The following is a 22,854-nucleotide window of genomic DNA, read 5'->3' as shown; positions in this document are numbered from 1 at the left end:
CAGCCCCAGACCCCACCCCTTTCCCCAGACAGGAGCCGCCCAGCTGGAGCTGGATCTGACCTGCCGTGGGAGGTCAGGGAGAGCCCTGGGCATCAGAGTGAGCACGCTCAGCTCCTCCTCTTTGATGTGTCAGTGGAGGAGGGCTGGCCAGGTTTCTGCAGGCACTCTGGAGGCCCAGACTCCAGGCATGAAACCCCATCACCCCACCCATTTAATTTTTTCACCCCGTTGCTGTCAGCATGCAGACCCCTTTATTTTTTGATTGGGGAAGTAGAGGTCGGAGGTGGAGCCAGGAAAGGGTTTGCCGTCCACAGCCCACAAACACACAGGCACACCCACAGAGACACAGGCAGGCTGACACAAGGACCCCTACAGCACACTCACAGGCCACAGCCCCTGCCCAGGCAACTTGTCAAATTCAAGTCCTCTGCCAGCAAATCCAGGATGTTTCTTTCTAAGCCATGTCCACATTAGCACCATCCCCACCACCACCACTGCCATCCCCTCTGTGGCCAGTATCCCCACAACCACCAGCAGCACCCTCACTGCAGCCACCACCACCGCAGCACAACACTGTCATTGGGGAACTGATGGAGGAGCCCTCTAGGATTCTGATACAGCATGGAGGAGACCCCCAGTGAGAAGGGCAAAAGGAGGGCGATGAGCTTCCTAGGAGCCCAGAAGACAAGGTCCAGGACCTCAGGCCCCTGCAGCAGCCCTGGACTCTCCAAACTCCAGCCCTGCTGGAGACAGTGTCTTCCCAGCCTGTGTCTGAGCCTTCTCTCCCGCCTCTCCCTCCCTCCCTCCCACACCCACAGAAAGCTGGTCTCTAGCAGGTGCTAGCGCTGGAGGTGGAGGCGGCTGCAGAGAGAGAGAAGCCCAGGAGGGAGGGGCACAGCCCTGGCTGAACCCACAGGATTGGTCAATCTGCACCCTCTCAGCCAGCACCTGACTAAAGATTCCTCAAAGCGACAGTGACCTCAGCCTCTGAGCTCTGCTGGTCCCAGCCAGGAGAGCCCGAGTCATGAGGTGGGCACCCACTGGGCAGGGTGGGCAGCAGGGGCCCTCTTGGAGGCAGCAGTGAGTTGGGAAGAGAAGGCCAGGCCCCGCAGGGGGCACGATGGACAAGTTCCGGATGATCTTCCAGTTCCTGCAGTCCAACCAGGAGTCCTTCATGAACGGCATCTGTGGCATCATGGCCCTGGCCAGTGCCCAGATGTACTCGGCCTTCGACTTCAACTGCCCCTGCCTGCCGGGCTACAATGCAGCCTACAGTGCGGGCATCCTGTTGGCGCCACCCCTGGTGCTCTTTCTGCTTGGCCTGGTCGTGAACAACAACGTGTCCATGCTGGCCGAAGAGTGGAAGCGGCCGCCGGGCCGCCGGGCCAAGGACCCCGCTGTGTTGCGCTACATGTTCTGCTCCATGGCCCAGCGCGCCCTCATCGCGCCCGTCGTCTGGGTGGCCGTCACACTACTCGACGGCAAATGCTTCCTCTGTGCCTTCTGCACTGCCGTGCCTGTGAGCGCACTGGGCAACGGCAGCCTGGCACCCGGCCTTCCTGCTCCCGAGCTTGCCCGCCTGCTGGCCCGGGTGCCCTGCCCTGAGATCTACGATGGCGACTGGCTGCTGGCCCGAGAGGTGGCCGTGCGCTACCTCCGCTGCATCTCCCAGGTGAGGGGGCTGCATGGCCTCACGCTGGGTCTCCCTGGCAGATCAAGGTCCCTCTGGGAGGGCCCTGTCCCCCTACCTCTCAAAATGGGGCCTCTGCTCAGGTGGAGCTCCGAGGTGTGGGGAGCATCTCCCCAACTGAGGCTGAAGGCAGAGCCACACGTCTGCCCTCAGCCCAGGGCCATCCGGAAAACGTGCTTTGGCTCCCTCTGTCCAGAGGCTTCTGGTGAGTGGGCCTGACCCCTGTCCTGAGGTCCCCAGAGTGGACCTGCATCCCTATCCTGATCTCTGAGCTTGGAAGCTGGAGGAATTTGCATGCTTTCCCTCTTCCGGGCCTCGGCAGTGGTGAGGCCAGTGGGTGGCTAAGCCATTTGGGTACATTTCCCTGGCAAATGCCCCCATCTGGTGCTTCTCTGCTGGGGAGTGGGAGCTGAGGACCAGGGTGTCCTGGAAGGGGGTGCATGGGTGAAAGAGAGGCCCTGTTGGGATGTGACAGAAAGGCAGGTTGGAGAGCCCATTGACGGGTCAGCCAGAGTGAGGGTCCTCCCCAGCCCTACTCCCGCATCCTCTGCCCCTCCACGCTCACCCATCCAAGCCTCTCGGGCTTCCTCCAGCCCAGTCAGTACCCTGTGGGGAGGACCACCCAGACAGCCCGCCCTCACAGCTGGCAGACCAGGTGCTGTCAGGGTGAGGGGCTGGGGCCAGCCTGCCCTGCAAGGGCTGGAGAAACTCTGCCCTGGCAAGTCCAGACACCCCTGGCTTCCCACTTTAGCAGGGGCCTCTCTCCTGGGAGGCCCCTATCACCACCCAGATGGCCCTGGTGAATGTCACGCTCTGAGCATCCTGACTGAACTCTACTTCCCTCTCCTCCCTAACCTGTGCCTCCTCTCCTGTGGGCACTCATCCCATCGTCCCCGGCCTCAGGGCCTTGGCAGCTGCCATTCCACCTGAACTTTAAGCCACCACATCATAAGCTGAGTGGGCCGCAAAGGCCACAGGCTGCCTGGCCTATACACGTTTGATTTGGCCTTCAGAGACTGAATTCTAGATTCAACTTTAGAATTTGTTGGCATCTTCTAAAAACCAGAATGGGCCGGGTACGATGTGGCTCATGTCTGTAATCCCAGCACTTTGAGAGGCCAAGGCAAGAAGATTGCTAGAGCCCAGGAGTTCAAGACCAGCCTGGGGAATATAGTGAGACCCTGTCTCCAAAAAAAAAGAAAGAAAAAAATTAGCCAGGCTTGGTGGCACACGCCTGTAGTCCCAGCTACGCAGGAAGCTGAAGTGGGAGGTCAAGGCTGCAGTGAACTGTAATTGTGCCACTGCACTCCGGCTTAGGTAACAGAGCAAGACCTGTCTCAAAACAAAACAGCAAATAAAATTAAAATAAAAATCGGAATTTTTCACATAAAAATCATTTTTTTTGTGATTTCCAAGTTGGAAAATCCAGAAGATCCAGCTCCACTGGGCCCGCATGTACTCCTGGAACAGCCTGGGCTGCCCCCAGCCTGTGCACATACTCAGTGGCTCCCCACCCCGTGTGCTCTGTCACGACCTGCCTGGCCCTATAGGCATCTGGGCTTGCCCTCAGCCCCAGTCCTGATCTGCCCAAGTGCTTCTCTGTGCGGCTGGGGCCTAACGCTGAAGCATGGGCCAGGGCAGCATCCTGCCCCATGCCCTGCAGCGAGCTGACAGAGCAGAGCTGGAACCAAGCGCAGGGTGCTCTTCAGCGCAGAGTTTGAGTTCTTGCCTGATTCGCCTCCATGACCCCTGAAGGCCCAGCTCAGAACCGACACAGAGGAGGTACTCACTTGGCACGGCACTGGTGACAATACCAGGAGCCAAAGGAGAGGTTCAAGACTCAGAGGAAAATGGGCCACTATGGCCTGGGGAGATCAAGGAAGGCTTCCTGAAAGAAGAGGCACAGTAAGTAAGTGAGGGCCTATTGGCACAACAGTAATGGTTAATAGTCACTGAGCACTGGGTACCAGGCACTGCGCTAAGCTTATCACATTCAGTCCTCACAACAACACTCTGAGATAGGTGCTACCAACAGCTGCTTTATAGGTGTGGAAACTGAGGCACAGAGAAGTTGAGTGCTTTACTTCTGGTCAACTAGTAAGTAGTGGAGACAGCATTCAAACCCAAGCAGCCTAACTCCAGGGTCTGCCCACTTAACTCCTGGGCCCTGGGTGCCCTGCCAGCATGGTGGGTGCTTTACCCACGTGATCTTCTTTCCATGAGGTGCACCTATCTCCATTATTTCAATTTCTATGCCCATTTTACAGACGAGGAAATGGAGGCCAAGAGGCAGGCTCACTTGCCCAATTTGTGCTCTTTGCCCTAGAGGCACTGGCGTAAAGAGTGCTTTGGGAGTCTGAACAGGCTCGGAGGCCCAAGGACAGTGCCCCGTGACTCTCTCTCTTCTCCCCACAGGCGCTGGGCTGGTCGTTCGTGCTGCTGACCACACTGCTGGCATTCGTGGTGCGCTCTGTGCGGCCCTGCTTCACACAGGCCGCCTTCCTCAAGAGCAAATACTGGTCCCACTATATCGACATCGAGCGCAAGCTCTTCGACGAGACGTGCACAGAGCACGCCAAGGCCTTCGCCAAGGTCTGCATCCAGCAGTTCTTCGAGGCCATGAACCATGACCTGGAGCTGGGTCACACCCACGGGACACTGGCCACGGCACCTGCTTCCGAAGCTGCCCCCACGACCCCCGATGGTGCAGAGGAGGAAAGGGAGAAGCTGCGTGGCATCACGGATCAAGGCACCATGAACAGGCTGCTCACAAGCTGGCACAAATGCAAACCACCTCTGCGGCTGGGCCAGGAGGAGCCGCCGCTGATGGGCAACGGCTGGGCTGGGGGTGGACCCCGGCCTCCGCGTAAGGAGGTGGCCACCTACTTCAGCAAAGTGTGAGGCGTGGCCAGCTGAAGAGGCAGGAATGGGGATCTGAGCCCACAGCCCCTCCAACCCCCAAAACCAGGTGGAAAAAGGAAGGGTTTCAGTGCTGGGCAGTACTCCCCTAGGCAGATCCACACTTCCTAGCACTCGCCTGCCCATTGGAGGCAGGAAATTTGGAGCTGGAAGGGGATCTGATGCCTTCAGGTGTGACACTGCCCTGGATGGCCCTAGGGCAGTGGGCCCATGAGCAGTATTAGTCTAAAGGGGTCAGAACTGTCATGGCAGGTACAGGGACCGATGGCTCCCCTCTGCCCAGCCCTTCCAAGGCTGATGTTTGCCATCTCCTCCCAGGTTCAACAGACATCCCTGCCCTAGGGTCCACTCTCGTCTGTGGCTTTTCAGTACCTTTCTTCCTTTATGCTCAGGGCTCAGGGAGTGGGAATCATCCAGGCGTCTCATGAAGTGGGAGCCCTCTGATTTGGGTAAGCATGTCCTAGGTGAGACTGGGTGGGCCGGGGCAGGTCCATAAGGACATGACACACAGCCTACCTGGTGTGACACACCTGGGGTGACAGGCGATGAGACAAGATGTCAGAAGCTAGGTTCACATGGAAGAGACCACAGTGTGTGGTCACCATGGGGGTCACGTGACAATTGTCCAGGTGGACTGCGTGTTTATTTAGCACCAACCAAGCACAAAAGTCCTCCTGTAGAGGGGTCTTTGAAAACCACCTTAATACCCCTGTCACATCCAGGTATCCGGGGGAAATCAGACCATCCCCAAGGCTTGAGAAGTTAGACACAGAAGCTGAAGTCTCTCCATTTTTCTCAAAGACCCCACCTCTTGGGGATGGAGTTCTAAGAGGCTAAGAGGAGCTCCGAGGCTCTAGCCCAGGTGGGATGAGGGTGGAGGAGAGCAGTGTAAAGGGAAAGCAGCTCAGATTCCAAAGTGAGACAGAACTGGGTCAAATGGTGTCTCTACCACTCACAAACCCTGTCCCTGGGCCAGCTGCATCACTGCCTGTGCCTTCGTTTCTTCATCTATACAATGAGGATGAGGCCCCCCCTGCCCGCCATCATGGGGTTGCTGTGTGTAAAAGCACTTGGCACATAGTAGGCACCCAGCACAGGGTGGCTAATGTATTTGTTGATCTCTGAACCTAAGGACTTCCTTCCTCCTGGGCAGGGATGAGACAGCAACACAAACACTCGAGCTTCCATCTTGTTGAAGAGGAAACAGAGGTACAGATAGGTTTCTCAGCACCGCCTTCAGCTCTGAGACATAAGTCCCAAGCATCTAAGAATTCATTTTGATCTTGGCATGATTCCATCCTTTTTTGTCCATCCTTCCCTCTATTCCCACTTCTAGGGTCCAGTTTCCTTCCTCTTAATTATTTGGGAGGAGTTGCTCAGATCTTTGTGGGCCAAGGTGGGCTGGGAGGGCTCTTCCAGGAGGTAGGAGTTGGTGTGGGCCCTGAAGTCAGGGAGGATTAGGATGAGCAAAAAACAAGGTGTATGTTGGTGGGCGGCAGCACTTCCAGTGGGAAGAGAAGGCCCGGAGGTATCAGGAGGTACAAATGTGAAGGAGAGCAAAGCTTTGGGTCAGGCACACCTGAGTTCAAATACCAGCACTACAGGACTTGTGGTAAGTCACCCAGCCACTCTAAGCCTCAGTGTGTCTGTCTATAAAATGGATATTAGAAGACCTGGTTGGCCAGGCACAGTGGCTCATGCCTGTAATCCCAGCCCATGGGAGGCCAAGGAGGGAGGATCACTCGAGCCTGGGAGTTGGAGACCAGCCTGGGCAACATAGCAAGACTCTGTCTCTATAAAGTAATAAGAAGAAGAAGAAGAAGAAAAAGAAGATTTATAATTTTTTTAAAATGAAAACATTATTTTTTTAAAAAGACTTGATTTTCAGGATTGTGGCGAGGATAGAGGAAGATAACTTTTAGGGAAGGATCTGGGACTGTGTTTAGCACATGCTGGGATCTGAAACAAACAAATAAACAAACAAGCAAACTTGGTACCTTTTCTTTCCTTCCTACATATGGTCAAGCCCAGCTTAGGGAGGCCAGCGGGTCACTCGGCAGCTCCACCATGACGGAACCACGAGCACTGCAGAGCTGACAGGTGTGAGGGGTCCTCTCCCTCCATGCTAAGGGTCATCTAGCCTGTCCGTAGACTCTCCTCTGCAGCATTCCTTACCCGTGACGCTTCAGCCTGCATCTTGACCACTTTTAGATACAGGCTGGGCAGCTCTGATTATTACGCAGGGCTTCCTTCAGAAACCTGCCTCCTTGTAACTTTCACCCACCAGTCGGAGCTCTGCCTGCAGGCTCCGGAGAATCCCTAGGCTCCTGAATTCAATCCTCAGCCCTCCAGGGATCCGAAGCAGGTGCCGGGGAGTTAGCTGACTATGGGTCAAAGAGCCAGCATTGGGGATGGTTTGTCCAGTCAATGGACAACTCTGAGGGAGAAGGGCCAGAAGAGGGTGGGGCCCTGGCCCTGAGCATCCTGCAGGGCTCAGCGCGGGTCTGACGACACCCTCCCCTGACCCTCGCGGGGTCTCCTTCGGTAGCTTCTGCCCAGCGGGGGTCAAGTAGTGGGGTGCTCTTGAAACTGTCATAGGGGGCAGGTCTAGGTCAGATCTCCCCAATGCCTCCACACCCCCACGTGGCCCTCCCGACTGGTCCCATTGGTGTGGAGCACGGCCGGGTCCGGGTCTGGGCCGAGGGCGGAGGGCCAGTACGGCCCAGGGACGGCGAGCAGCGGGTCGGTGGGACGCGCAGCAGCTGCAGAACAGGCACCTCAACTTCCTCTCGGCTCCTCTCCTCTCGCGCCGCCCTCGGGACCCGCCCTCCTCTGCCTGGTGGCGCCGGGGAGGCTGTTTTTCCACTCACTGGCGCGCAGACTCCATCCCACTGTTTTCTTCTCTCTTTTCTGGAGTTAGATTAGTCTGAAGCCGCCACCAGCCCCAGGCCCCCGTGCATAAGAAAAGCGGGAGGGAACGGCGGAGGCTGCCGCTGCCCTGCACCGCCCTCCTGGAGGCCACTTGGAGAGTCCGGCCCCGAGGAGGCCATGGCCACAAGTGCCCACAGCTGGCCCCAGGTAAGGAAGGGGCCCTCCCTGGGGTGTGCCAGGTGTCAGCGGAGCATGGTGGGGCCGGTCCCACGCTGCCCAGAGGGGAGAGAGGCCCCTAGCTGAGGTTCCCTCCACCCGGCTGAACAGGGAGCAGTCCCGCCCCTCCCCGAGCCGCCAGTCTCCTGTCGTCAGCGATGTTGGAGGAGGTCCCACTGGGGGTCTGGATGTGACCCATCCTTGGCCTGGGGGCAGTGGTCTCAGAAGACGGCCTGGCCCATCCTCTGCTCACCACCCACCCTGTGCAGGTGTCTTGTACCCCACTTTGAGCTAGTTTATGAACCCAGGGCCTCCACAGGGAGCTAATTAGGAGCCTAGAAGCCAAGAAGGGAAAAGGATGGGGCAGAGGGGGCTGACTTTAACCCATTCATCCCCAGCAGTGATGCAAACTGCCTTTCCCAGGAAGTTAGGCTGGAAGCTCCAGGCTGTGAAGTGGGGGAAGAATCAGACTCCTCCTCCTCCTCCTCCTACTCCTCCTCCTGTTGTTCCTCCTGGTCCTCCTCTTCCAGCTTCTCCTTTTCTTGGAGTCCACATGGCCACATGGCTCTGCCTGAGCCCTTCTGGCAGCCTTCCTTGGCAGGGACTGAAGGGGTGATCTAGAAGGGGTGATCCCTCCATGAAGCATGGAAGGGAACAGGGCCAGGTCCCTCTGTGTCTGGCGCTCACCCCATCCCTCCACTCCCTGGCTTCCTCTGGCCTGGGGAGTTTTGTTTTTCACCCTCCAGATGGGGAGGACATGGGGCCACACCCTGGCCTGTCTCTCAGGCTTGTGTGGGTGGAGGCTGGGAAGGGAGTTGGGCTAAACTTCGCTGTTGCCCGAGGCCATGGCCACTTCCCGGCAGGTTGCCAGCATCGCTGCAGCCCAGACCAAGGCAGAATAATCTCCGGATGAGCTGGTGGCACCGCTGAGCCTTTGGTCTCACCAGGGCTTCCTGTTGCTGGCAGGCGGGGTGGAGCAGGGCTGCTGGGAGGCTGCTGGATAGGAGAGGAGTCACGGCTGCAGAAGAGGAGGTTCTTCGGGACACTCGTGGATGGACACGGCAAGATCAGTAGGAGACAGAAAAAAAGAGGGTTCACTTAGTGCAGAATCACCCTTGTCCACTTCCCAAGTCTCCTTAGGTTGTGGTTAGAGGTCCTGCTGTGGCACCTTTATATTTCTTTGGCCTCAGCAAGGTACTTTATCCTCTTCAGGTCTCAGTTCCCTGATCTTTGCAGGCAGGAGAATCATCCCCACCCCAAAGACAAGACAGGGTGGGAGAGATGGAGAGTTTCACACAGAACACAATCAGGCATCTTTTATTTTCTTTCCCTCCAACATCCCTAGGAAAGAGCAAGGGTCAGGATGATTTATCCTCTTTTCACTGATGAGGAAACCGAGGCCCAGAGAACAGTCAGGAAGTGTGATCAGACCCTGAGGTCTCCAAAAAGATAAGGTCCTTGCAAACTCCAGGGATTCTGGCATCTTGCTGTGCCCACCCCAGCCCACACGGCAGGATCCTGTCCAAGTCCCTTATCCACCCGGACACTCACTCTAGTTTTTACAACCTCAAGGCTGAGGCCCTAAGGACATGCCCTGGATCCAAGGAGTCCCTGGCCCCTCTGCTAATGTGCGCCACCTGGACTCCCAAAGGGAAAGCCGGTCAGCGCCCCACATGCATTAGCACCATGGGCCACCCCCAAGCCCTACCCCAGGAGAAGCTCGTGGTGGCAAAAAGAACCTAAGCATTTGAGGCAGGTCACCCAAGCTTGAATCTCAGTCTGCCTCTCATCTGTGACCCTGGCGAGCCACTTGTCCTCAGGAAGCCTTCACTTTCCCTAGTGCACGGCGGGCACACAGCTCGATGTGGGAGTGTGAGGATGGGAAATGAGGGGTGCCATGCGCCCTGGAGGAACTCAGTGAACAGTGGCAACTGTCACTTTCCTGGGCCCTGCACTCCTTCCTTTCTCCCCAGCCTGTCCACACTAGCATCTTCCTCAACTCCTGGTTTTCAGAGGGAAACACTTATCGGTCATCTGCTCCACAGGAAACACCAGGCCAACCACAGCTGGGGATAAAATAGCACAACCACACCCTGCTGTCCAGCGCCTCCCAGCCTGTGCCCCTTCCTAGTACCACCAGCAATCGTCAATCCCGTCTCCTCTTGCCTCCTCTCCTGCAATCCACCCCGCCACGACTAACGCCATGGCAGCCCTGATCGCAGAGAACTTCCGCTTCCTGTCACTTTTCTTCAAGAGCAAGGATGTGATGATTTTCAACGGCCTGGTGGCACTAGGCACGGTGGGCAGCCAGGAGCTCTTCTCTGTGGTGGCCTTCCACTGCCCCTGCTCGCCGGCCCGGAACTACCTGTACGGGCTGGCGGCCATCGGCGTGCCCGCCCTAGTGCTCTTCATCATTGGCATCATCCTCAACAACCACACCTGGAACCTCGTGGCCGAGTGCCAGCACCGGAGGACCAAGAACTGCTCCGCCGCCCCCACCTTCCTCCTTCTAAGCTCCATCCTGGGCCGTGCGGCTGTGGCCCCCGTCACCTGGTCTGTCATCTCCCTGCTGCGTGGTGAGGCTTATGTCTGTGCTCTCAGTGAGTTCGTGGACCCTTCCTCACTCACGGCCAGGGAAGAGCACTTCCCATCAGTCCACGCTACCGAAATCCTGGCCAGGTTCCCCTGCAAGGAGAACCCTGACAACCTGTCAGACTTCCGGGAGGAGGTCAGCCGCAGGCTCAGGTATGAGTCCCAGGTAAGGAGCTGTGCAAAGGGAAGCTCCTCTTCCCTAGTGGTGGCTGGTGGGAGGTCCAGGTATGGCCTAGTGCTAAAACTGGGGTTGGTCCTCAGGGGCTGAGGTCTGTGGGAAAGCACTAGCGTTAGGTATCAGGGCTGGTTAACTGGTGCATGGTGAGGCAAGGGCCAATTCCAGACACAAATAAGAGAGAGTTTTATCAATTTTTTTTTTTTTTCACTGTAAATCTCACTTGTACATGACCAAATTAAAGGAACATTCTTCTGGCTCGGTCTGGGCCTTAATTCCAATCACAGATAAGCCCCTTACCTCAGCCAGATTGAGCATGGGCCCTTGACAGTGGAGTGTGGCTGGCTCTGGGGATGAACACATTCCTATCCCAGGAAGGGCCCAGCCAAGCACTGAGTCAGCCTCAAGTGTTGCTGACCTAAGGGGAGTCCCTTGGGTCAGGATGGAGTGTTGAGTCAGGAAGACGCAGTTGCCATCCTGAGCCTTAGCTGGGCTCTGAAGGAGAGGAGGTTGGTCAAAGGACAGAGGGCAAGGGAAGAGAACTGGGAAGTAGCGGAAAATCTCAGCTGTAAGTGTTAACTTAGAGAAGCAGGGGGTGAGGGAGAGACAGGAAGGAGAACAGGTTTTCTTTTCTTTTTTTTTTTTTTTTTTTTTTTTGAGATGGAGTCTCACTCATGTTGCCAGGCTGGAGTGCAGTGGCACAATCTTGGCTCACCGCAACCTCTGCCTCCTGGGTTCAAGCAATTCTGCTTCAGCCTCCCGAGTAGCTGGGATTACAGGTATGCAGCCACCACACCCAGTTAATTTTTGTATTTTTAGTAGAGATGGGGTTTCACCGTGTTGGCCAGGCTGGTCTCAAACTCCTGACCTCAAGGGAGCACAGGTTTTCTAAAAGGTTTCTTCTCTGGGTAAATAAGAAATGTAAACAGAGACTGAGCGCAGTGGCTCACACCTGTAATCCCAGCACTTTGGGAAGCCAAGGCGGGTGGATCACTGGAGGTCAGGAGTTGGAGACCACCCTGGCCAATATGGTGAAACCCTTTCTCTACTAAAAATACAAAAATTAGCCAGGCGTGGTGGCGGGCATCTGTAATCTCAGCTACTTGGGAGGCTGAGGCAGAAGAATTGCTTGAACCCGGAAGGTGGAGGTTGCAGTGAGCCAAGATCACACCACTGTACTCCAGCCTGGGTGACAGAGCAAGACTCCATCTCAAACAAAAAGAAAAAGAAACGTAAAGAGAGAAAAGGCTGGAGACAGCACCAGAGCTGGAAGATGGTAGACAAAGAAATGATACTTATTTGATGCTGATCAAATGCCCCCAGATCTCTGTACAGGAGCAAGTGGTGAAACAAGGATGACCTTACCTGTCCTTGCCCTCCAAGCATTTCAGACAAGCACATGTGTGACCTCCAAACAAGGCAGATGGTGATGAGGAACCAGGCCACGGGAGATTCAGGGAAGGCACAAGTGCTCCCAGAGGGGCCATTGAAGGCTTCCCAGAGGTGGCATCTGAGCTGAGCCTGACAGGTTGAGCTGGGTTTTGATGGACTGAGATGATGGCAGGGGAAGGAGGTGCTCTTAAGGTTGCAGGGGTGGCAGCAGAAAACACAGGCTAAGTCTAAGAGCAAGTAGAGTGTGAGTTAAAGGGGGTAAGGAAGCAATGGAATCACAGCCACAAGGGCCTGCTTCTCTTACGCAAGCGGAACTTGCTCCTTTTCCATTTGCTCTGCAGGATAGGGCCCATTCGCTCTGGGGGATAGGGCTCAGGCAGTTCCTCGCCCCTCCTGAACTGTGCCCATTCTCTGGCCAGCTCTTTGGGTGGCTGCTCATCGGCGTGGTGGCCATCCTGGTGTTCCTGACCAAGTGCCTCAAGCATTACTGCTCACCACTCAGCTACCGCCAGGAGGCCTACTGGGCGCAGTACCGCGCCAATGAGGACCAGCTCTTCCAGCGCACGGCCGAGGTGCACTCTCGGGTGCTCGCTGCCAACAATGTGCGCCGCTTCTTTGGCTTTGTGGCGCTCAACAAGGATGATGAGGAACTGGTTGCCAAATTCCCAGTGGAAGGCACACAGCCACGGCCACAGTGGAATGCCATCACCGGCGTCTACCTGTACCGTGAGAACCAGGGCCTCCCACTCTACAGCCGCCTGCACAAGTGGGCCCAGGGTCTGGCAGGCAACGGCGCGGCCCCTGACAACGTGGAGATGGCCCTGCTCGCCTCCTAAGGAGCTGCTTCCCATGCTCTTTGTAAATGGCACTACTTGGTCCCAAACTGAACCCCACTGCTTGCTCACATCCATATCAGAAGAGGATTTTTAAAAAACTGTATCTTCTTGGCCAGGGGAAAGGACCACAAGGCAGTCTGGGGTGTGGAGAGACCCAGTAGACAATGGAAGCCCCAGCCAGCAGGGCCAGGTGACACTGAAGCTTACCAGTGGGCTCCTTTATGGTACTCTATGCAGTTAACATGTGTCTAGCTGCATAGGGACACCCAGCGCAGCAGTGCACCACTGGGAAGTGGCCTCCAGTGCAGCCTCTGGCCTTATTTTATATATTTAAATTTTTGATAAAGTTTTTCTTACTAAAAGGACTAGCCTGGTGTCTGCGTGATTGAATGGGCATGCCACAGCAGGCTGGTGGTCATAGGGCCAGGCCCAAATCCTGTGCCCTGTGTTAGGGAAGGGGACAGGACTAGAATGGCCCACAGGGGTGGCAGGGAGGGTGCAGGGAGTGCCAGGGGTTCAACACAGGGGAAGGCCCTGGGGCTGATGATCTCTTTGCAGTTGGGTTCTATTATCTGATTTGGTGTGGGGAACAGATGAAGCCTGGCCTTTCTCAGAAGGAAACAGTCTGAAATTTCACGAGTCAGAAGACTCTGCGCTCAGTGGGCAGGCCAGAACTAGCTCTTGTAACCTAGTGCTCATGTCCAAGAAGCAGGCCAGCCCCAGCTTCTCCTTCCTCCCATCCCTGCCCGCCACCCGCCCCACCTCTAGGACCTTTGGATGCTCTCCCTTGGCCCTGTCCGGCTTCCTGGCATATGACTCAGTCACTTCCCATGGAAAAGCTCTCAGGACACTTAAAGCTCTGCCAGAGAAAACTTTTAATTCCCTCATGACCGAGCCAAAAAAGAATGGGCTTCAACAACTAGCTGGGTCTGTGCTGGCCTCCAAGACCTTGAGTAGCCCAGATATGGAGAGGTTAGGTAATGTGGCCATAGTGGGCGTGGGATGAGACATCATCAGTTCACGCCAACACCCGTGGCCTTCTTCAGCAGCCCAGGTTTCTCCATTTTCCCCTCTGGGCTCTGAATTTGTCCTCCTGTCCCAGACTCATAGCCTCCCCTAAAGGGCAGAAGGTACCAGTGAGGCTGAGGCTGAAGGAACGCCCAGTGGCTCCAAGTTCGGAGGGGAGGGTCCACTCCCTGGAGCCTACTGACCCCCTCTGGCTGGACTGACAGCCTGCCAGGGACAAAGCAGGACCCTGACCACAAGACCTTCGGGAGTAGCCCCTCCACTCTTGCTCCCCAGGGAACTTCCCTGGAAGAGGGACCCTCAGTATTTCTGGGAGTCCAGGGGCCTGCTGCCTGCAATCCCCAGATAGCCTCAGATAAGGAAAAAGATAACAAGTTGGTATTGAAAATAAAGCAAGCGAAGAGGAATTTTAAAAATCTCAAATTCCTTTTCATCCTGACAGGATTCCCCCAAGGGTGCTGCAGAAAAAGCAGCATTTAAATAGAGTCCTGAGGTAACAGTTTTCCAAGTGCCCAGGCACTCGAGGCAGGGCCAGGCTGGCCCATTGTTGACAGTGTCCCACAGAGCCAGCCTGCCACTAGTCCTCTAGCACTGAGCTCTTGGCCTCCACATACTCCAGGGCCTTGGCCTTGACTGCCTGCACATCCTTCTCAGTGCCATGCTGCTTCTCGTAGTCCAGATAGCGCTTGAAGAAGAACTTCATTCTCTTGGGGGCCAAGCTCAGATGAATGACCCGCTCAAAGATGTCCCTGTTGAGGAAAAGCAGAGTGGCATTTGCCTCTCAGTCCCAGGCCACATGCTTCCTGCCTAGCACTCACCCTCTTGCTCTCAGCCCTGGAACCAGGACCCTCTCCCATCCAGGACTCCCACTTCTACCATTATCTTTATTAATCCATGATGAACTCCCATGATGCTCTGAGGAGAGGCACTACCACCCTCATCTTCCAGATGAGCAGATGGACACCCAGAGATGGTAAGGGACTTCCCTGCCTAAAGCCACGCAGTGATCAGGACAAAGATACTGGGATAGGGGACACAACAGTGAGAAACATACATAGTGAGCTTTTCTCTGAGAAAAGCTCAGCTCACTGAAGGGCTTGGGTGAAGCACCTGTTCTTTTTGGACCTCAGTCTACTCATCTCTAAACCCTCCCTGTCTTGTGGAGATGCTGGGGTCAAAAGCAAGAGAATGCCTGTGAAAGTGGTCTACAATGAGAGCCAGGAACAGTGTTAATTATGAGAGAAACTCGAGTCTCTTGACGAGGCTACCTCCTACCAATGGTTTCAGACACAGACGAGATGCTGGCCTTTGAGGCAGAAAGAGAAGTTGAAGAAGTGAATGTCACTGGGCCTGGGGCATCACCACAAGCTGGTTTTCTAGATCAAGTAAGAGGACTGGGATGCTGAAAGCTGCTGTGGGACCAGTGCCTACCACGCCCTCTCCTGAGGAACTCGGCCTTGGCCGGCTGCCCCACTCACCGGACGTCCTTCTGGCTGCCGTGCTTGATGGTCATGTCGATATAGACCGACCAGACATCTGTGCGCTTCGGGTAGGTGCTCAGCGTGTTCTCAAAAATGGCTTTGGCCCGCTCTGCGTCCCCCAGCTGAAACTCAAGCTGGGCAAACTTGGCAATGACATCCACATCTGCAGGGAAAGGACAGCTCAAGAGACCCAACAAGCAGACAGTCCCCTCACCACAACACAGTGTTCCGCAGGGTCGGCGTGTGCCTGACTCCCTGCTCTTCGGTCCCAAGACCCAGGTTGTGACAAGAGGGACAAAGACCCAAAAGGAAGGTGGGGTGGGTTTGGGGCCAAATACACAGATGGGCACTGCAGACACACCACTCTCTGGGCACAGAAGAGGTGGGGGATCGCAGGGGCAACAGAACTAGTGCTAACTGCGTTTTGTTCCTCCATGTTTTGGAGCCTGGCATTTGAAATGTAACATGCACTGTTATGCTGAGGGGCAAAGAATCAACAGGCAGCAAGAGGAAAGCCCTCACAAGGCTCTCCTGACTCAGAAGAAGCAATGCCACGGCCAATCCCTACTCCCCGATCCTGGAGTGCTCATGGGCTCAGGAGCTGGGAATGAGCACTCACGCTCCTTGCTAGGCAGGCACTCCAGGGCTCGCTGCAGCACGCGGTGACTGGCCGCAGCCTGGCTCCTCCGCAGAAGGAAGGCGCCGTATTTGATCCACACGGCTTTCTCCTGCCGGAAACGCTTCAGCATCCTGTTGTAGAGTTCACCAGCTTCCTGTGGGAAAAGACAAGGCGCGCTGAGGAGAGTGCGATACTACAGAGGGGACAAGACAGACAAGCAGCAACACTCACAAGAAGCTAGACCTGGGCTCCCAGACACCAAATCACTCTCAGGGCCTAATGCTAGAGACCTGAGAGGAGCGGGAGGGAGGCTCACAGAAGGGCACAGTGGACAGGCACAACATGATGGAGGGGATTCCCTGCTGTTCTGCACCCATAGGAGGGCGGTCCTAGCCTAGGAGAACATGAGAATGACAAGGGGGAGTAGGAGAGACGCCAGAGCGGATGCTGGGCTGGGATGTCCCCTTCTGTCTGTGATGCCCTGCCAACAGCCCAAGGCAGACACACCAGGGGTCCACTGCCCCTTCACTTCCAAAGCCACTCCTTCTCTCACCTTGACCCCACAGGCCTGAAGAAGAGGTGAGGGAAATGACTTCTCTTACTTGGAAGATGGGGAAGTTGGGGCCCCGATGTTGGGTGGCAAGCTCACAGCAGGACTGGACCCAGAACCCCAGGGGCTCTTCCCTGAGATTGTGGCCCTGGGTCTCCCAGGAGTTCGTCTGTGGCCCAACCTCCTACCTGGAATTTCTCTGACTTGGCGTAGATATCAGCCAGGTGGAGAAAGACTTTGAGAGGCTCATTGTACTGCACGGCTCGCTCAAAGACCTTGGTCAGGGACTCCTGAGAGCCGTACATGTTCTCCAGGTTCAGCAGAGCCACCCACACGTTCAGCTTCTCCTGCTCCTCTCTGGAGGGAGACCAGTCAGCACATGGGCTCCACATGAGACCAGTGAGCCTCCCGCCCCATCCAGACAGACTCAGGAACCATCTCCCCCTCCCAGACTCTATCTGTGTCCTCAGATCCCACCCCAAATGCAGACCCTAAAAGGCTGTGTCCCCACAGCTCCCACAGCATTAGGAACCCCTGCCCCAACCCCAATGGCTGGGTCTGAGGCTCTCCTGGATTCTGCCTCCATTCCTAGAAAGGATGCCCACCAGATCCCAAATGGGCCTGAGGTTTGGGCTGGACGCAGAGTCCTGGGTCTGATTCTCTCTTCAAGCTAAGAGGATAAAGCAAAGGACTGCCTTCCCTCTTCATTATGCCTCAAAAACTGCCACCACAGGGATTTCGCCCAGGTATGTAGTGAGTTCTTTTCTTAATGTGCTTCTGCTCAAACTGGTTCCCTCATATAAGTGTACAGACTCTTGTGAAGGTTACCCTTAGCAGTTTCAGGGAAGAGGACTATAAAATATAAATGAGTAGATCTATTTCACAGATGGCCACACCTATGGCAGAAAGCCTGGGGACCCATGGGCCCCTGGTGGCAGCCACCCAAAATGCTGCCGGCCCGCCTAGGAGGAGCTACCCCACAGGCTGAGAAACTTCCCAGCCCAGAACGTGCAGAGACACAGTGCTCCCTAGGGCAAAGCTGAGACCTGAAGGAGATGGTCTTAAGGGCCCTCTCAGCCACGGCACGGGCCTTCTCGATCTCCATGGCCTGCAGGTGGAAAGCCATGTACTGCAGCCACAGAATGGAGCTGTTGGGGGAGCTCAGCACCAGTCGGTCAAAATCATCCGCGGACTCTGGCTGCCGCCCAGGATCCATCAGCGCCTCCTCAATGCGGGACAGTTCCTTCTCTGCCTTCTGCTTCTCCAACTCCCTTTCTTTCTTGCTTTTCTTTTTCTGCTACGGAAGGCAGAAACACAGTGAGTCATCTGTTCCTCAAGGCCTAGGGGAGGTCTGTGGTGGAAGCCATGAGTTGGCTGGGCAGCCCAGGGCTCTATATATACACCCTGGCCTGGGACTGGCCGCTGCCCCCTCCCCCACTCACCCAGGAAGACACCCAGTCTAGGAACAGAGCACAAGAGACTGACACCAAGCGGTCCCTGCAAAAAGGACATGCCCTGCAAAATACAGCACCGTGGCTTGGTGTGGCTTCTCATCCTCCTCGCTGTCTGAGCTCTCTGCTAGGGGAGGCAAGGCCGGGGTCAGAGAGTCTAGTCGCGCATTCCAAGCGAAGCCTGAAGATAGCTGCAGCCGGGGCGCTTCTGCTGGCTTGGTTTGCTTCTCCTGGAGGAACACAGAGGCGCTAAAGAAAGCACCTAGCTCAGGCTGCTCCCTGTTCCCCCGCCCCAGCCCACCTAGAGAAGCATGGACTCCTACCAAGCCCAGAGACCCCTTCTTTCCTCTCCTCTCCTCCTAGGCCATGCCAGGCCCCAGCCCACTGGGGAAACTTTATAGCAGTGACATAAAAGTTTTCTTTGTAAATACGTTTATTTAGGTAACAAAATTTTCACACACACACATGTATATGCATACCAGTATATAAAATAACCATAGAGGCCAGGCGTGGTGGCTCACGCCTGTAACCCCAACACTTTAAGAAGCTGAGGTGGGCCAATCATTTGAAGTCAGGAGCTCGAAACCAGCCTGGCCAACATGGCGAAACCCCCTCTCTACTAAAAATACAAGAATTAGCCAGGCATGGTGGTGCATACCTGCAGTCTCAGCTACTCAGGAGGCTGAGTCATGAGAATTGCTTGAACCCGGGAGGCAGAGGTTGCAGTGAGCCAAGATCACACCACTGCACTCCAGCCTGGGTGACAGAGCGAGACTCTGTCTCAAAATAATAAAAATAAAAATAACAGTAGAGCTGGGACAGAGATATGACAATAATTCTGAGGGTGGCAGGGAGGCCCTGCCCAGACAGGTATAAGCCGTCCCATACCCAGTCCTCTCAGCCCAGGTATTACTATTCTCATCTTTTGGAAGATGCAGGCTCAGAACGGCTCAGCCTCCTCTTTCTCTGCCCAGCCTCCTAATTTAATTCAGTTCCACCCAATAAATATTCCTTAGAATTTATTTTATGTAGCCTGCTCTGGGTAAAAAGGGTCCCTTGTCCTCAAGAAGCTGATGGTCAGTGGAGGTAACTGACAGCCCCTGCTTTCGTATTTTACAGGAAATGAAGTAAAAGAGGATGAGGCAGAGGATGGCCCAGCTCTTCCCTCGCCTGGAGCAGCCTTCCCCTCCCCACGACATCACCCTCACCTTGGGCAGCACATTCGTCTCTTCTGCCTCCTCTTTTCCCTCCCGATAGTACACGTCCACAAGGCTGTCGTCCTCCTCTGACAGGCCGGCTTTCTTTGGCTTCTTGCTCACTCTTTCCTGAGAGGCCAGGTGGGAGAATGCCTAGGAGCATCCTCCTGCAGCCCCAGACGACACCCTCCCTCGGCCCCACCAGGCGCCCTGTCCCCACGCCCTCGCAGCTGTCCCTCCAGGAGGAGGATAGGCAGCCGCAGCCCTCCGCGGGACCTCACCTGCTCACTCCCAGACTCCCGGCGCTCCCGCCCACCCCGCTTCTGCGCCTGTGGCTTCTGGGGCTGTTGCTTCTCCTTGCTGGGCAGGTCCACCTCCTCCTGCCCCTTCTGGTTCTTCTTCTCGTTCCTTTTCTGATTTTTCTTTTCCGCTTTTTGGTCTCTCTCCCCAGCCTCTGTTTTCCTTTCCTCTTGCTTTGGAAGTGGCCCTTCCAGGGAAGCAGAAAGCACGTCCGGCTTCCCAGTGTCTCCCGGGAGGAAAGACAGCTCTACCAGGTTCTTCTGGTGGTTAAGGCTATGACAGAGCAAGACAGAGGGAGGTGAAGACATCATAAAAAGCAGAGGGCACCGCAGGCAGCCCAGGCCTTCTTCCTCCTGATCAGCCCACGATTCTGGGTCCTACCCTTTCTGCCTTGGGAGTCCATTCAATATTCTCAAGAATGATTTGCACAATTTTTCATGCTTAGTAGAAAAATACAGGGGGTAGATGTGGTGCCCCCTCCACCATCCCCAACAACGGGGCTATGCAGGGTTGAGTTACCACCTGTTTTCACAGGCACTGGGGGAGAAGGTTCCAAACAAAGGCCTTTTATTCATCTGAACACCACTACGCAAGCCATTTTGTTTACAGTTCACCCTGAAATCTCCTCCCAGGGCTCCTGGAAAGGGGTTTGATTCACATTACAGAGAGAGAGAGAACGGGAAGGCACCTACCGTAGGACCCTGGCTGTTAGCAGCTTCCCTTCGGGGAGGTGTTTGTTATAAAGGGCTTTCTTGGACGGGCTGTGCTGGGAGACATGGGAGTACCGAGCCAAACCCACAACGGAGGGGCCAAGGCTGAAAGGAGAGAGGCAAGAGTCCTGTGGTCACAAATGCAACAACAGAATTCCAACCAGGCCTCGGGACTTCACTCTCACAGGGACTCAAGTTGTGACAAGGATTTGTGACAGACATAAGTTCCTGGCATTCAGCAGGATGAAGTGGGCTTTGTACACTAGAAATCATCATCAAGCATAATGAAGATATGATTGAGGGTATTTTTTACTCCACATCATGGCATCACAATATATAAATCACAAACTGCTAGGACAAAGTGCAGAAACAGCATGGCAGGGAAGGCTGCAGTATCAGGTGCTTGTGAACATGAGGTGATTTCACAGAACGATCACTTACAAATCATCATCAAACACTAAAACAGAACATCCACATTTACGTATTTTTTAATTTAAATTTAATTTTTTTAGACACAGGGTATCATTGCCTCCCAGGCTGGAGGGCAGTGGCACAATCATAGCTTACTGTAACCTCGAACTTCTGGGCTCAAGCAATTCTCCCGCCTCAGCCTTCCAAGTAGCTGGGACTACAAGCTCATGCTACCACACCTGGTTAATTTTTAATTTTTTTTTGGAGACATGGGGGTCTTGCTTTGTTGCCCAGGCTGGTCTTGAACTCCTGGCCTTCAAAGCAACTCTCTCATCTCGGCCTCTCAAAGCGCTAGGATTCCAGGCGTGAGCCACCGCGCCCGGCCCCAGATTTATTTAGAACAGAAATTAGAAATGCCATATTCTTTGTCCAAAACACCAAATAACTAATAACTCAACACTTGTTTTAAAAGTATTAGAAAACTTGGAATTTTAAAAACGAGTGGGGACTCATAAACTCTCCTCCCTTCATATTCCCATCAAAGAAGTTGACTGAGAAACACAGTGGACCCCACAGCAACACAGGCTCAGGGAAGGCACTTGGGTCCGGGTGCAGAGCCCCCTCACTCACCGAAAGAACACACCATGTGGCTGGATGGACCCTATGTAGCCCCTCAGAAGCTGCCCTTCCTTAATGTCCTGGATGGAGTTAATCTCTGGATCTTCTACTTTGCTTTTCGTCTCCGGGTTTGTTCTAAAGAAATAAAAGGCTTACATGCACACCTTTAACCTCCACTGTCCATGCCACCCCCAATACACCTGCAACCATCATACTTAGTAAATAAGAATATGACTCTGGACCTGTCAGCAGGATATAACCTTTAGAGCCCAACTCTACTCTCTTCTAACATCTTGCCAGGCCAGAAGCAGGTGCCTGGGGCCCGGCTATGTAGAAATGGGGAGAGGCGGACCAAGCCAGAGAGGTCAAACCTAAAGCCTTGGCCTCATTAACATTGATGTCTGACCACAGAGCAAGCTGACCTCAAGCCAACTCCATACATGGCACGCTCACCCCTACAATGGAACCTTGGAGGCTAAAGCATCTCCCCTCACCAGGACTACCATCTGCAACCCTGGACACCCACATCTGGATATCTGACCCTTTCCCTGGAAAACAAGAGCCTGAGCAGACAGGATTCTTGCAGCAATCTGAACAGCCTCAGCTTTTCTGGGTAAAAGAGGTTCAGGATAAAAAGTGATGAGCAGAGAAGGTGGGAAGCCCAAAATTCTGTGTCAGATACACTTAGCCTCCCCTTGATCCTGAGTTGGTCTTCCTCCTTTCTTGTTTCAACAACATAGAAACCCACCTGGATGATCGCAGCGACAAAGTCAATACATTGTCTGCAGTGGACAGGATGTAACATCTGAATGAAGGCAAAAGAGAAGGAAACGCTCAATTTTCAGCATCTGTGAACAGCAAAGGGTCTCAGCTTCCTCTCCTCCAGGCTGACCAATAGGCATGAGTGAGGAGACAGGAGACTCTGGTCATGTTTCTTCATTCTGTTGAAAACCTGCTGAGGGACTCTGGACAAGTCACGTCACCTCTGTGGGCTTCAGTTTACTAGTCTATTAAATAGAAATAACACTACCGGGCCGGGCACAGTGGCTCACACCTGTAATCCCAGCACTTTGGGAGGCTGAGGTAGGCGGATCATGAGGTCAGGAGATTGAGACCATCCTGGCTAACACGGTGAAACCCCATCTTTACTAAAAATACAAAAAAAATAGCCAGGCGTGGTGGCAGGCGCCTGTAGTCCCAGCTACTCGGGAGGCTGAGGCAGGAGAATGGCGTGAACCCAGGAGGCAGAGGTTGCAGTGAGCCGAGATTGCGCCACTGCACTCCAGCCTGGGCAACAGAGCAAGACTCCATCTCAAAAAAAAAAAAAAAAAGAAATAACACTGCCTACTCTTCTTACCTAACAAGGGTGTTGGGGCCAGGTGTAGTGGCTCACATCTGTAATCTCAACACTTTGGGAGGCCGAGGCAGGAGAACTGCTTGAAGCCAGGAGCTCAAGACCAGTCTGGGCAGCAAAGCGAGACCCTGTCTCTACAAAAAAATTTTTTTAAAAAGCCAGGTGTGGTGGCACACACCTGTAGTCCCAGCTACTTGGGAGGCTGAGGACAGAGGATTGTTTGAGCCCAAGAATTTGAGGTTGCAGTGAGCTACAATCACACCACTGCCCTCTAGCCTGGGCAACTAAGTAAGACCCTGAGAGAGAAAGAAAGAAAGGGGAGGGAGGGAGGGAAGAAGAAAAGAAAGTCTCACAGAGGCATACGGTATGTCCTTAAAAGAAGAACCAGCTCTGTGTTAGATCCTGAGAATGTTTGATCTCAGCAGAGAGACACACTAACCCCAGGAG

The 22,854-nt window shown here is 54.7% G+C and overlaps 3 protein-coding genes across 11 annotated transcripts in view; 2 read left to right on the top strand and 1 right to left on the bottom strand.

Annotated features, from left to right (window-relative positions):
• The first annotated feature begins 973 nt into the window (after nt 1-973).
• On the top strand, nt 974-6,603 carry CALHM1 (calcium homeostasis modulator 1). Its single transcript, XM_054436526.1, has 2 exons — nt 974-1,672; nt 4,106-6,603. The coding sequence occupies exons 1-2, from the start codon at nt 1,121-1,123 to the stop codon at nt 4,589-4,591; spliced, it is 1,038 nt and encodes a 345-aa protein (XP_054292501.1). The 5' UTR covers nt 974-1,120; the 3' UTR covers nt 4,592-6,603.
• Nucleotides 6,604-6,891: 288 nt separating this feature from the next.
• On the top strand, nt 6,892-13,056 carry CALHM2 (calcium homeostasis modulator family member 2). 6 transcript variants are annotated; one of them, XM_054436525.2, is made up of 3 exons: nt 6,892-7,687; nt 9,742-10,454; nt 12,275-13,056. In XM_054436525.2, exons 2-3 carry the CDS (start codon nt 9,900-9,902, stop codon nt 12,689-12,691), a joined length of 972 nt encoding a protein of 323 aa, XP_054292500.1. In that variant the 5' UTR covers nt 6,892-7,687; nt 9,742-9,899; the 3' UTR covers nt 12,692-13,056. The 6 variants fall into 6 exon arrangements, with proteins under 6 accessions (XP_054292500.1, XP_063526292.1, XP_063526294.1 ...); XM_063670222.1 differs by having other exon boundaries at nt 7,068-7,687; nt 12,197-13,056; XM_063670224.1 differs by having other exon boundaries at nt 7,293-7,687; nt 9,710-10,454; nt 12,197-13,056.
• A 493-nt stretch (nt 13,057-13,549) lies between these two features.
• The window catches only part of PDCD11 (programmed cell death 11), a 51,189-nt gene continuing 41,884 nt past the window's right edge, over nt 13,550-22,854 (bottom strand). For 2 of the 4 annotated variants that reach the window (XM_054436523.2, XM_063670220.1), the window contains 11 exons: nt 21,802-21,858; nt 21,066-21,188; nt 20,007-20,129; nt 19,296-19,587; nt 19,027-19,143; nt 17,899-18,048; nt 17,414-17,664; nt 16,556-16,724; nt 15,818-15,971; nt 15,196-15,361; nt 13,550-14,466 (listed from right to left, as the gene is read on the bottom strand). In XM_054436523.2, coding sequence (XP_054292498.1) covers nt 14,295-14,466; nt 15,196-15,361; nt 15,818-15,971; nt 16,556-16,724; nt 17,414-17,664; nt 17,899-18,048; nt 19,027-19,143; nt 19,296-19,587; nt 20,007-20,129; nt 21,066-21,188; nt 21,802-21,858 — 1,774 coding nt within the window. In that variant the 3' untranslated portion in view covers nt 13,550-14,294. The remainder of the gene's footprint in view (nt 14,467-15,195; nt 15,362-15,817; nt 15,972-16,555; nt 16,725-17,413; nt 17,665-17,898; nt 18,049-19,026; nt 19,144-19,295; nt 19,588-20,006; nt 20,130-21,065; nt 21,189-21,801; nt 21,859-22,854) is intronic. The other 2 variants (XM_054436524.2, XM_063670221.1) reach the window with 1 other exon arrangement.

Source organism: Pongo pygmaeus, chromosome 8, assembly GCF_028885625.2.
Source record: "Pongo pygmaeus isolate AG05252 chromosome 8, NHGRI_mPonPyg2-v2.0_pri, whole genome shotgun sequence".
Taxonomy (NCBI): domain Eukaryota; kingdom Metazoa; phylum Chordata; class Mammalia; order Primates; family Hominidae; genus Pongo; species Pongo pygmaeus.
This window is presented reverse-complemented; position numbering and strand designations above follow the sequence as displayed.

What these genes read in the sequence shown, in the direction of transcription:
- CALHM1 (XM_054436526.1), top strand. Translation starts at nt 1,121, where the DNA reads ATGGACAAGTTCCGGATGATCTTCCAGTTCCTGCAGTCCAACCAGGAG. An exon ending in ACCTCCGCTGCATCTCCCAG is followed by an intron (nt 1,673 to 4,105) that starts GTGAGGGGGCTG and finishes TTCTCCCCACAG; the next exon opens with GCGCTGGGCTGGTCGTTCGT.
- CALHM2 (XM_063670222.1), top strand. Translation starts at nt 9,900, where the DNA reads ATGGCAGCCCTGATCGCAGAGAACTTCCGCTTCCTGTCACTTTTCTTC. An exon ending in GGCTCAGGTATGAGTCCCAG is followed by an intron (nt 10,455 to 12,196) that starts GTAAGGAGCTGT and finishes TTTGCTCTGCAG; the next exon opens with GATAGGGCCCATTCGCTCTG.